Source organism: Populus euphratica, unplaced genomic scaffold (genome assembly GCF_000495115.2).
Source record: "Populus euphratica unplaced genomic scaffold, PopEup_1.0 scaffold2067.1, whole genome shotgun sequence".
Classification (NCBI taxonomy): Eukaryota; Viridiplantae; Streptophyta; class Magnoliopsida; order Malpighiales; family Salicaceae; genus Populus; species Populus euphratica.
The window spans coordinates 17,191-29,577 of NW_011501910.1; the positions used below are offsets into that span (position 1 = coordinate 17,191).

Genomic DNA, 12,387 nt, shown 5'->3' on the forward strand with positions numbered 1-12,387 from the left:
AATTTTTCAGTAAAGTCCACTTCCTGTAAATCATTATCATCTCTAGGTTGCTTGCAAATGTTGAAAATATTCATCTCCAATGTCATGTTTCCAAATGATAGCTTCATCAGTCCATTCCTACAATTAATCAATGCATTAGAAGTTGCAAGAAATGGACGTCCTAAAATAACAGGAAATGAATTACATACTTCAACAGGTTGTGTGTCCAAGACAATAAAATCCACAGGATAAATGAATTTATCGACTTGTACTAACACATCTTCAATTATTCCTCTAGGCACTTTTATAGATCTATCGGCAAGTAAAAGAGTTATAGAAGTTGGTTTTAACTCACCTAGATTATTATAAATAACAATAATACAACAACAATAACAATAACAATAACAACAACAATAATAATAAGAATAACAATAACAATAATAATAATAATAATAGTAATACTAATAATACTTATAATAATAATAATAATAATAATAGTAGTAGTAGTAATAATAATAATAATAATAATAGTAATAGTAATAATAATAAAGAAAGAGAAGAAGAAGAAGATGATGAGAACTTGGAAATGAAAAATTGATGTAAGGATTAAACAATAATAATAACAAATGTCAAGGTTAGAGGTTCCACTAATGGTATATCAAACAATTATAATATAAGCTCTTATTATTGAATTGGAAACCACACACAAAGGAGGTTCCAATCAGATTATATATTGTTAACATAAGTACATTAGTCATGTTATTCAATTCATGCTAATACTTGTAAATCTCATCAAACATTCATGATTATAACTTATGTTAACAACAAATCAAGTTACTTTCATAGCTCAGGTGTCGGCTATACCATACATTATGGGCTATGAAAGTGCCAAGCATTTGTTGTACCAAGTGTTAGACAACATAAATCAAGATTAGTCATTTAACAAGCAAAGTATTAAAGAGTGAACAAGATAACAAATATAAAACATGTTAGTATCAAACATTAAGGTCCATATTAAGTTTACATTATACTTATTCTCACACCATTAGTGTAACCTTTTCACCTAGACATAATTAACTTAGCTAGACATAATGAAAGAAAGAAAAATAGATAAACAAAATAAGAACATAAAAGCTAACTAAGTAAAGGAAAGGAAATGAAAAGCATAAACTTAATATTAATGAAAGCAAAGCATAAACATTACAAAAAATACAAAGAGAGAAAGCAAGAGAATGATCATGATCTGGAAGCCAAGATGCCTAAATGCATGGCAAATGCCTCCTTTTATAGGCCAAAATTGGGAACTATTGATTTGATGACTACTTGATAAGTGGGTGGCCAACTTTTGAGTTGGTGACAATCCTTATCTTCTCTTGTCTGCCCAAAACGTCATTGATAACGTCAAAATTGGAGCCAGTTGCAAACATGAAAGTTGTAGGCAATTGTCTCAGCTTTCTTGTGTAAAACATTCAGCTCATTTGGACTTCTATAACTCCAGATATGGCCAAAATACCGAACAGTGCTCGGGCTGGAAGACAGATTCGGGCTTCTTTGATGTTGTTACAATTTGGACTTGATAATGGCCTTTTTAGATCTTGGGCTCCATATGAAAGTTGTAGGCCTATGTCGTACCTTTCCATCCATATAAATTGGACCTAAATCTGAGATCTGTAGCTCCAGATATGACCCAATTACCGAACAGTGTTCTGGTTTGGATTGCACCGACATCTCTTCTCTAAGTTTGACCATCTCTTTATCCTTGCAATTTAAGTTCTTCAAGTTATCAATCAATCCTTTCATTTATGTGATAGGCCTGCATTAAAAATAGACATTTACCACAAATTAAAGGTATCTTATATTATTAGATATATTATTATAAAACATGCTTTGGTTAAGGAGTTATTGATACTTCAAGTGCAAAATGATGATATAAAACCATGATAAAAATGCACTTTTAAGTACTAATCATGTGTCCAAGACAATAAAATCCATAGGATAAATGAATTTATCGACTTGTACTAGCACATCTTCAATTTTTCTCTAAACACTTTTACAGATCTATCGGCAAGTAAAAGAGATATAGAAGTTGGTTTTAACTCACCTATATTGAGACTTTAAAAAAATGAATATGGAAGTAAATTCACACTAGCTCCAAGATCAAGTAAGGCTCTTTTAATTTTATGTTCTCCAATAAAGCAAGAAATTGTAGGACAACCATGATCTTTATATTTCAAAGCATTATTGTTCTGAAGAATGACACTTACTTGTTCGGCTAAAAAAGCTTTTTTTTCACATTTAGTTTCCTCTTCATAGTGCATAGATCTTTCAAAAATTTAGCATAGAAAGGAACCTGTTTGAAAGCATCCAGCAAAGGTATATTGATTCTTACCTGCTTGAAAGTTTCAAAGATTTCAGAGTTGTGATTGACTTTCCTTTGTTTGGTCATGGCTTGAGGAAATGGAAGTACTGGCGGGGAATCAATCGTTTCTTTCAATTTTTAGATTCAACACCTTCCTTACCCTCAGAGATTGACTCATCATCTTTCTCATAAGGTTCAAGAGTGGGTTTTTCAATAACCTTACCACTGCGAAGAGTAGTGACTGATTTGACTTGATCCATGTGTTCGCTTCCGGAATTACTTGCATTTGCATTGTATTGCCCCTTGAGATTTTGTTGTGGTTGAGATGAAAACTTACCTTTCTCTTAGAAACTAAGAGTAGATGTCAATTTTGCAAGAGTATCTTTAAAATCTATCATGCTTTGAGCAAGTTGAGTATTGATTGTCTCTTGCTTTTCAATTAATGCATGCAATGTTTCCTCAAGATTTCTTCTAGGAGGTGGAGCATAAGAAGGTGCATATCCATGAGAATTTTGGAAATTATGGTGTGCTTGAAATGGTGGTTGTGAAGTTTGTACATTATTATTATCACTCTTCCACCTCAAATTTGGGTGATTTCTCCAACCAGAGTTGTATGTTTGTAAGTGTGGGTTATGGTTGGCCCTTTGAAAATTGTTTAAAGCATGGGCTTGTTCATGGAGACATTCCTTAAAAGAAGGCAAGGTTGGACAGTTATTGGTTGAGTGTTCATTTGTTTCACATATTTGACACACAATGTTTTTAACATATTTTAATTGACCACTCTTTTTCAATTCTAATGCCTCAAATTTTCTAGCTAAAGATGCAAACTTAGCTTGGAGGTCATGATCTTCTATAAGGTTGTACATACCTCCACTAGATGTATGAGGTTGAGTTTTACTCGGTGCCTCATAAGTACCCGCGGTGTCCTAATTTTGAGCATTTTCAGCTAACAAATCTAAGTAGTCCATTGCTTCATCAGGGTCTTTATCTTCAAAAGTTCCATTGCACAACAATTCAATCTTTTGCTTATCTCTAGGTGTTAACCCTTCATAAAAATGTGAAACCAATCTCTATATTTCAAAACCATGATAAGGACAAGTATTAAACAAGTCTTGATACCTATCCCAATATTGGTAAAATGTTTCTCCTGGTTTTTGAGTGAAAGTGGTGATTAGTCTTTTGAAAGAGTTTGTTCTGTGAGATGGGAAAAACTTCTTTAAAAACTATTGTTGCATTTCATCCTAAGCACGAATGGATCCTGGTCTCAAATTTTATAGCCATGTTTTAGCTTAATCTTTTAATGAAAAAGGAAAAAGCTTTAATCTGATGGTGTTAATGCTACAATTTGAATCATTATATGTGTTACAAACCTCCTCAAATTCTCTTAAATGCAAGTATGGATTCTCCAATTCTAAGCCATAAAAAGAAAGTAAAAGTTGAATAATGCCTGACTTAAAATTAGAATGAGATGCATCAGGAAGAAAAACTATGCATGATGGTGCACTTGTTCTTGTGGGATTCATGTGGTCTCTAAGTGTTCTAACACAGTTATTCTCATTATTCTCATTATGAAGTGATTGATTATCTTCTTCGGCCATATTTTCTGAAAATAATGAGGATACCCTACAAAGTGACCACGCTCTCATGCACGTGTAGAAATAGAATAAAATGAAGAAGAAAGCAAAAGAAGAAGAAACAAGAGAAAAGAAACAAAATTATATACAAGAAAAGTGAAAAGAGAAAATAAAATAAATACTATAATTTGTACAAAACTTCCCTCCTCGGCAACGACGACAAAAACTTGACACGACTAAAAGATTGATGTCTTCTCCCAAGTGCAGGACTATCGAAGTAATAAATAACCCGGCAAGATCGGGGTCGAACCATAGGGAGGTTAATTGTACAAATTATAAACAATAATTATAAACAACAATAATAGTAACAACAACAACAACAACAACAATAATAATAGTAGCAATAATAATAATAATAATAATAATAAAGAAAAAGAAGAAGAAGAAAAAGAAGAAGATGAGAACTTTGAGATAGAATATTAATTTAAGGATTAAACAATGATAATAACAAATATCAAGGTTAGAGGATCCACTAATGGTATGTCAAACAAGTATAATATAAACTCTTATTATTCAATTGGAAACCACACACAAAGGAGGTTCCAATCAGATTATAGATTGTTAACATGATTACATTAGTCATCTAATTCGATTAATGCTAACCTCTATATGGTTTGACCCTAGTCTTGCCGGGTTATGTATTACTTCGATACTCCTGCACTTGAAAGAAGACATCAACTTTCTGGTTGTGTCAACTGCTATTGGCTATTAAATGGAGAAAAATAGTTGAAATTTTAGGCTACAAGATTAATTGAGATGGAAATTTAGGTTTTGATTTTGACTTCTACAATTTAAGGCTTAAATTGATGAGAAGCAATTGAAATTGTAATTGAAGTTTGATAGCATTTCTAGGAAAGAAGATGAATAAACGACGTAGTTTTGAAGAAAAGTCGAAAGTATAAATTATGTAATGTAATTCCTCTGATTTTTTCATTGTAGTCCTTGACCTTTTGAATTTTCATTCAATTAGGGTTTTAATCTTGGATTTTCTTTTCAAGTTCATGCCTAAATGAATTAATTAAACCTTTAAATTTGGATGTTTGTTACAAATTCATCTTTGATTCTTTAATTCTTTTTAATACAGCCGAATCAAGCTTTTTGGTTAATTTTATTTTCAATAATATCTCCAATTGCATCCTAAATTATTTGCTTCTTCAATTCAATTATTGGCTTGTTATATTGCCATTTTGTTCTCAATTATAGTTTATTCCTTTTATTTTTTACTATGTTTACTTTATTTTTCTTATTTCATCTTTATTTTTATTAATTATAACTTAACATGACAAATAAAAATTAAAACAAAGTGACAAAATAATGAAATGATTAAAATTGACTAGATTTATTGAATATATATACATATATTACTTTTAAAATATATGAAAAAATAATAAGGGGTAAAAATATAGGTTATGATAGTTATCATCAATATCTGATTGAAAACTAGTATTTTAATAACAATGTACTACTAGTCCATCTTTTTCATAGACCATAAAGACAACCCTAGTTCTTCTAAATTAGATTGATATCTACTCGTTATGCTCATGACATAAGTTATTTATGGTCTTGTATATAACATTACATATATTATAGATCCCATTGCAGAAGTATAGGAAATTCTTTTCGTCCTATCTTTTTTAATTTATGTTTGAAAGCACATGTTTTTGGAGAGATGTATCCCATATGAAATAAGTAAATATCCTCTCTTAGGTTCTTCCATTCTAAATCATATTTGCATCTTATCTATGTAAGTAGATTAGGACATTCAAAGAAACTTTATATATCCATCTCTTTAGATCTTTATTCATATTACATAGGTTATTTATCTCATATCCTTCATGAAAAAAATTCTTGGATAACCAAATATTTATTGAATGGAGTAAAGGAATATTAATATATTGATAGGAATATAATTGCTAGTTTTAAATTTTTTGCATCCAAGGATGTTTGGGTTGTTTTACTATGCATTTAAAAAGGAAAAAGATTGATTTATCCCCACTCTATTTGGTAATGAAAAATGATCCATGCGATAGGATTTTAATGCCAATTGAAGCTAGTGTTGAGTCTTTTAGGTGGAAAGGTAAACATGTAATTACACTATTCTAGTGAATGGTGTTTTCCTAAGGTGTTTTAGCTTCTTTTAATAACTTGAATTCAATATGAGCTAATTACTCTATCAAACAAAATAACTACAACAAAACAAAAGGTTTCCCTTTTTATTTTCATTAAAAAAGAGTTAAAAGTAAAGGTGCTTTTATTATGCACCATTTCACAAAACATTATTCTATGTTTCTTTACTAAATTTTATCCTTCAACATTTGATTTGTTACATATTGAACTTCATAATTTATTGTGGTTTGCTTTTTATGTGGTTATTTCAATCTTCTGACTTGTATTATGAGTTTGGTGGGTTAACTCGGTTGACTCAAGTTTTTTTTTTTTTATCTTTTTTAATTGACATTTCTTTAATTTCAACTTTCAACATTAGGTTGATTAGAATTAGTCTTTATGATTTATTTTAGTTTGTTTTCTGTGAGATCATCTCGATATCATGACTCGTGTCGCGGGCTGGGCGGGTTAATCTAGTTAACTTAAGTTTTTTTTAATATTTTTTAAATTGATATTTTGTTTTTGCAATTTTATCATTCAACATTGAGCCCATTAGGAATTAGACTTCATAATGTGTTTTCATTTGTTTTTTATGGGGTTATTCTAGTTTCATGATTTGGGTCACTTGTTTTGTAGTTTAACCCTAGTAGAATCGAGTCGTTTTATTTTGTTCTATTTTTCAATTAAATTCTTTCCATCTTCATCTTTTAATCAAGTTGCTTTTGGACTCATTAAGTAGATCAGGTCGCATTGAGTTAATTTTTGCATAATTTATTTTTTTCTATTAGAAAAACATTAGCAATACCTAAATGTTTTTTTGTTAAAAAAAACTTAATCCAACCTGCAACCTAGCATATATCAACGATATAGTCCTTTATTGGTTCTTTTGGAAGACATAATAATCACGATACTCATTTTTTAACAAGGTTAGCCAAATTTGTAGATAGAACATATGCCTTTTATTTTCTCAACTACTAAGATATATTTCACAAAAGCTCCATTCTAATAAATGAAAGTTATGCATTTTCAAAAAAATAAAAATAAAAATATTTATTATAAATCTCATCTTGAAATTAATGCTTACAATTTTGAATCTATTAATAATTTAGTTTTTTATGGTAAATTTTGAGTGTGTTTGTTTATGTGAGCACGCGACACTTTATAAAAAAATTATTTTTTATGTTTTGTTTTATGTTATTTTATTTTGTATTTTTAAATCATTTTAATATATTAATGTTAAAAATAAATTTTTAAAAAATATTATTTTAATATATTTACAAATAAAAAAAATATTTTAAAAATAAACTCTCATAGTAATTGTTAACACTACCTTCATCTTTATATTCGTTGTTTTATATATTAGGAATGAGGCTTTTATTTTTCAAACTACATTAACTAATCAATTGATTATTATAATTTATAGGGACAAGTTTTAATTAAGTCTTCAAGATATGTTCGCAAAAGAAAAGGCTAAAGTGGGGGATAGATTACTAGAACATTGAACAGCGAATGACCATGAATTTTTTTTTTTAATATGTACTAGATATTGGTGTGTAAAATATTTTTTATTAATAAAAATTATATTAAAATAATATTTTTTATATTTTTAATTTTAACATATCATGATAATTGATGAAGCTAGCTCGTAAGACACTAGCAAACTGGGTCAAGCAAGGAGTGAGAACAGTCAATGAGATTCTGTACTTTTTGGTTGTGATAATGCCTTTGTGCTTGCAAGTGAAATAGAAGCACATGCAAGTAGTTGTATTTGGCCACAATCAAAGAATGTGACTTTTCTTCTCCTTCATTCAATTGGTTAATCTCTTTTCGTTGGCGATAAAAACTGCTCTTGTCAACACCTGTACAGAGAGTAACAGATACAAGTCAACAAGTCTTCCTCTGAAATTTCAAACATGCCAGTACTCCCTCCTAGCTTCCGCTGCTGACAACCTTTCCTCCATTCAAAGAAAAAGCATCCAATATCCTATCCTCATCCAGTTTCTATGGAGTTCACTCTTCATCCTCTCTTTCTTCTTCTTCTTCTTCTTCTTTCTCTTCTTTCATCCTCAGTATCTTACAATCCTCCGGTTAAGTACTTCATGAACTGCGGATCAGGCACCAATGTCAAACTTGACGATAACCGGACTTTTGTTGGTGATGAGAATTCTTCCTTCTCTGTTGGGAAAGGCAAATCTATCCAAAATGAAAACCCTTTACCCGGCATCTCACTCCTCTACCATACAGCTAGAATCTATAAGAAATTAACCCCGTATATGCTTGATATCACTCAAACTGGTTCCTACCTTGTCCGCCTTCATTTCTTTCCATTCAGCTTCAAAGGGACTCATCTTGCTGATGCTTTGTTCAATGTGTCTGCTTCAAATTTTTCACTTTTGACAGATTTTAGAGTCCCGAACAGTACTACTGAGTTCCCAGTGATCAAGGAGTTCTTTCTCACGATTGCTGCAGGAAATTTCAAAATCTACTTTAAACCATCTGAAGAAACACCTTATGCTTTCGTGAATGCCATAGAAGCCTTTCTTCTCCCACCAAATTTCTTCATGGATAATTCAACAATTCCTCCTTTGCGGACCAAAGATGGAGCTCTTAGGACACTTTATAGGATCAATGTTGGAGGTCTAGAAGTTAACGATACCCTGTGGAGGAATTGGGTACCAGATGATGATTATCTAACTTTCGGGGGTTCGGGTGCAAACCGTTTTTTTGGTGGTGAACTACATGAGGCCAGTCAAGGGTTGATTGTCCAAGAAATTGCCCCTGATTCTGTGTACAGAACTTGCAAAGAAGCGAATGTAGAAAATAAAGGGGCATCCAATTTTCCAAATATAGCATGGCGTTTTAACGTGAGTAAGAAAGCTAGGCATCTTGTTCGTCTGCATTTTTGTGACTTTTTCAGTGATTCACCAGGTACTGTGAAATTCGATCTCTCTATATCTACCAATATCAGTCATGTGATCGATCCTAGTTCTAATGGGGTTAGTGATATGGCATCTCCATTTTTCTACGATTTTGTGGTTCCTTCTGATGATTCCGGATATATGAGTTTTCGTATAGCCCCAGGAAATAATTCTATTAAGAGAGTTGCTTTTATGAATGGACTGGAGATCATGGAGTTTGTGGGGAACAAGATAATTGGAGTGACTGTTGATGAACATGAGTCAAAAAACCATCTAGCTCTCATAATTGGTTCAGCTGGAGGTGTGGCTCTAGTCTTGGTTTTGATTTTATTATTCTCGTTATGTTTGAGATTAAAGCGACCAAAGCCCGTAAAAGCTGAGTTTCTTTATGGAAAAGGGAGGTCTCCCAGTTGGATAAGTGAAAAAACTGAAAATGCCTCCTCCAATGTTACTAATTTAAACCTCAAACTGAAGATGTCTTTAGCTGAAATACTGGCTGCGACTCATAATTTCAATCCAAAGTTGTTGATTGGTGAGGGTGGGTTTGGCAAAGTTTATAAAGGAACTCTTGAGAGTGGTATGAAGGTGGCTGTGAAACGAAGCGATTCAAGTCATGGCCAGGGTCTTTCAGAGTTCCGAACTGAGGTCACGGTCCTTTCAAAGATTCAACATCGGCATCTTGTTTCCTTGGTTGGCTACTGCGATGAAGGATCGGAGATGATATTGGTTTTTGAATTCATGGAAAAGGGGACTTTGAGGGACCATTTATACAGCAGGAAGGAGTGCTTAAAGAATCCATCTGCAAAAACTGAATTGACTTGGAAACAAAGGCTTGAAATCTGTATTGGCTCAGCAAAAGGTCTCCATTACCTCCATACTGGTCCAGATGGAGGAATCATTCACCGTGATGTTAAGTCTACAAACATCTTACTTGATGAACATTACGTGGCCAAAGTAGCTGATTTCGGTGTTTCTCAACAAGGAATGCCCGATCCGAACCATATAAGCATGGGTTTTAAAGGTACTTTTGGTTATCTTGACCCTGAATATTTCAGAACTTTTCAGTTAACCAATAAATCAGATGTGTATTCTTTTGGTGTGGTTCTTCTTGAAGTGCTTTGTGCTCGACCCCCTGTCGTTGACTCACCGCAGAAGGAAGAAATAAACTTAGCTGAATGGGGGATGTTTTGGCAAATGAAAGGGCAGCTTGAAAAGATTATTGATCCTCTATTGGCAAGTCACATCAACCTTAATTCACTGAGAAAATTTGGTGAAATAGTCGAGAAGTGTTTGAAGCCACAAGGAGCAGACAGGCCTAATATGCATGATGTGTGCTGGGATTTAGAATACGCAATGCAGCTTCAACAGACTGCAGTGCATAGAGAGGCGCATGAAGACACCACCACAACAGGTGTTTCATCAGATTCAGCACTCCTACTTGTGCAGAACATGAGTTCTAATATGTTCCCAGTTGATGATTTCTCAGATACAACAGATACTGTAATGTATCCCAATTAAGAATTAACGATTCCAGATGATCCCCACTGATCAGGAATGAGCTCTCGGTGCCTCCTATTATTCCAGCAACGAATGGACTTTGAAGTCATTTGAGTATATGCTCTAGTTAATTCATGTTGTCAGATGAGAAGTTCTAAATAACAGCAACTACGTGCACAAGTTTTGTCGATTACACCAAATGCCTTGGTAATTCTCTGGGTTGGAAGTGCCTGTTCAACAAAGAGTGATTGAGGTGGATATCTTAATAGATTTTAGATGCTAATGTTCATCTCTTGGATGCATATCTGTAAAATATAAAAAATAATAAAGTTTGATTGGATGCTTAATGTAGTGAAATTTATGATAGATTTGTTTGAATTATGGATTTAATTTTAGATATTAAATATGAGACAGTTAAATTAAGATGACCTGCTCAAAATTTGATAGGCCACTACTCTTATTTAAATACTTTTCCTTTTAGAGCAAGTATAAGAAAGGATGCATAATTTTTTAAAAAAATTCAATTGACTCAATTAATATGATTTTTAGAAATTTTAGTTGACCTGACTAATATAATCTTTAGAAAATCGAGTTGTTCTAATTGATGCGATCTTCAAATTGGTCTAACTAACTAATTTACTAAATGTAAACCACCATTTGAGCTCATGATGTCTCTCAAATGGATAAATTTGAATTTAATGTTTGCACACCCAAATAGAATTAGTCAACCTATATTTCTTTAACTATTTTTTATGTTGTTGGTACTTAGCACTAAATGCTAATAAGACTTTTCTTACCATAATGAGGTCTACATAACAATATTAAAACATGTCAATACTAGAGTATGACCCATTTAACACCATATTTTTTTTAATAAGTAATGTAATCATCAACTAATAGGGTTAATTAACTCAAATAATTGCCTTTGAACTAGGTCAAATAGTGTTTTTCTATATATGCCCCTTTCGTCATGTAGATTAGTGTGTTTCATGGGTATAAAAGGACACACGAAACACTAGGTAAAATTCAATTCTTCCATTCCTTACATGCATAAATATTCTCATTCTCTAAGCACTTGTATTTATCATGTTCTTCAAAATACTTTGTTACATACAAAACACAACCTTCAAAGTTATATCCATCATTCAATTAAACAAATACAAGAATCAAAAGGTCCCCAAGGCTCTATATAAAACATGTTTTATAGGTGTCATGACAAATACAATGTTTCTTCTTCAACTTCTTAACCTAATTATTTTTTGTTAGAAAGGCCTAAATCCAATGCAATTCTCCTTAAACTTTATTATAATTAAATTTATACAAATAGTGAAACCATCTAGTATATTTAGGTAGTCCAATATTGTATTTAATATGATAAAATTTCTTGTTTGGTATAAACTAAACCTTTTTTTTTATTATTTTCTTAATCTGCTAAATCATTTGCATTTTATAATGTAAATTGTAGTCCAACCAAATATGTTAGTGATTAGTACTTAAAAATGCATTTTTATCAAGGTTTTATATCATCATTTTGCACTTGAAGTATCAATAACTCCTTAACTAAAGCATGTTTTATAATAATATATCTAATAATATAAGATACCTTTAATTTATGGTAAATGTTCATTTTAAATGCAGGCCTATCACATAAATGAAAGGATTGATTGATGAATTTAAGAACTGAAATTGAAAGGATAAAGAGATGACTAAACTTAGAAAAGAGATGTCGGTGCAATCCAAATCAGAACATTGTTCGGTAATTGGGTCATATCTGGAGCTATAGATCTCAGATTTAGGTCTACTTTATATGGATGGAAAGGTAAGACATAGACCTACAACTTTCATATGGAGCCCAAAATCTAAAAAGGCCATTTTCAAGTCCAAATTGTTGCAA

The 12,387-nt window shown here is 31.8% G+C and overlaps 1 protein-coding gene across 2 annotated transcripts; it reads left to right on the forward strand.

The window, feature by feature from the left end:
- Positions 1–7,842: 7,842 nt before the first annotated feature.
- LOC105118606 (probable receptor-like protein kinase At5g24010) lies at positions 7,843–10,850 on the forward strand. 2 transcript variants are annotated; one of them, XM_011016578.1, is made up of 2 exons: positions 7,843–10,017; positions 10,111–10,850. In XM_011016578.1, exons 1-2 carry the CDS (start codon positions 8,082–8,084, stop codon positions 10,512–10,514), a joined length of 2,340 nt encoding a protein of 779 aa, XP_011014880.1. In that variant the 5' UTR covers positions 7,843–8,081; the 3' UTR covers positions 10,515–10,850. The 2 variants fall into 2 exon arrangements, with proteins under 2 accessions (XP_011014880.1, XP_011014879.1); XM_011016577.1 differs by having other exon boundaries at positions 7,844–10,850.
- Positions 10,851–12,387: the final 1,537 nt, after the last annotated feature.

Excerpts from the sequence above, each read along its gene's own strand:
- LOC105118606 (XM_011016577.1), top strand. The coding sequence starts at position 8,082 with ATGGAGTTCACTCTTCATCCTCTCTTTCTTCTTCTTCTTCTTCTTCTT.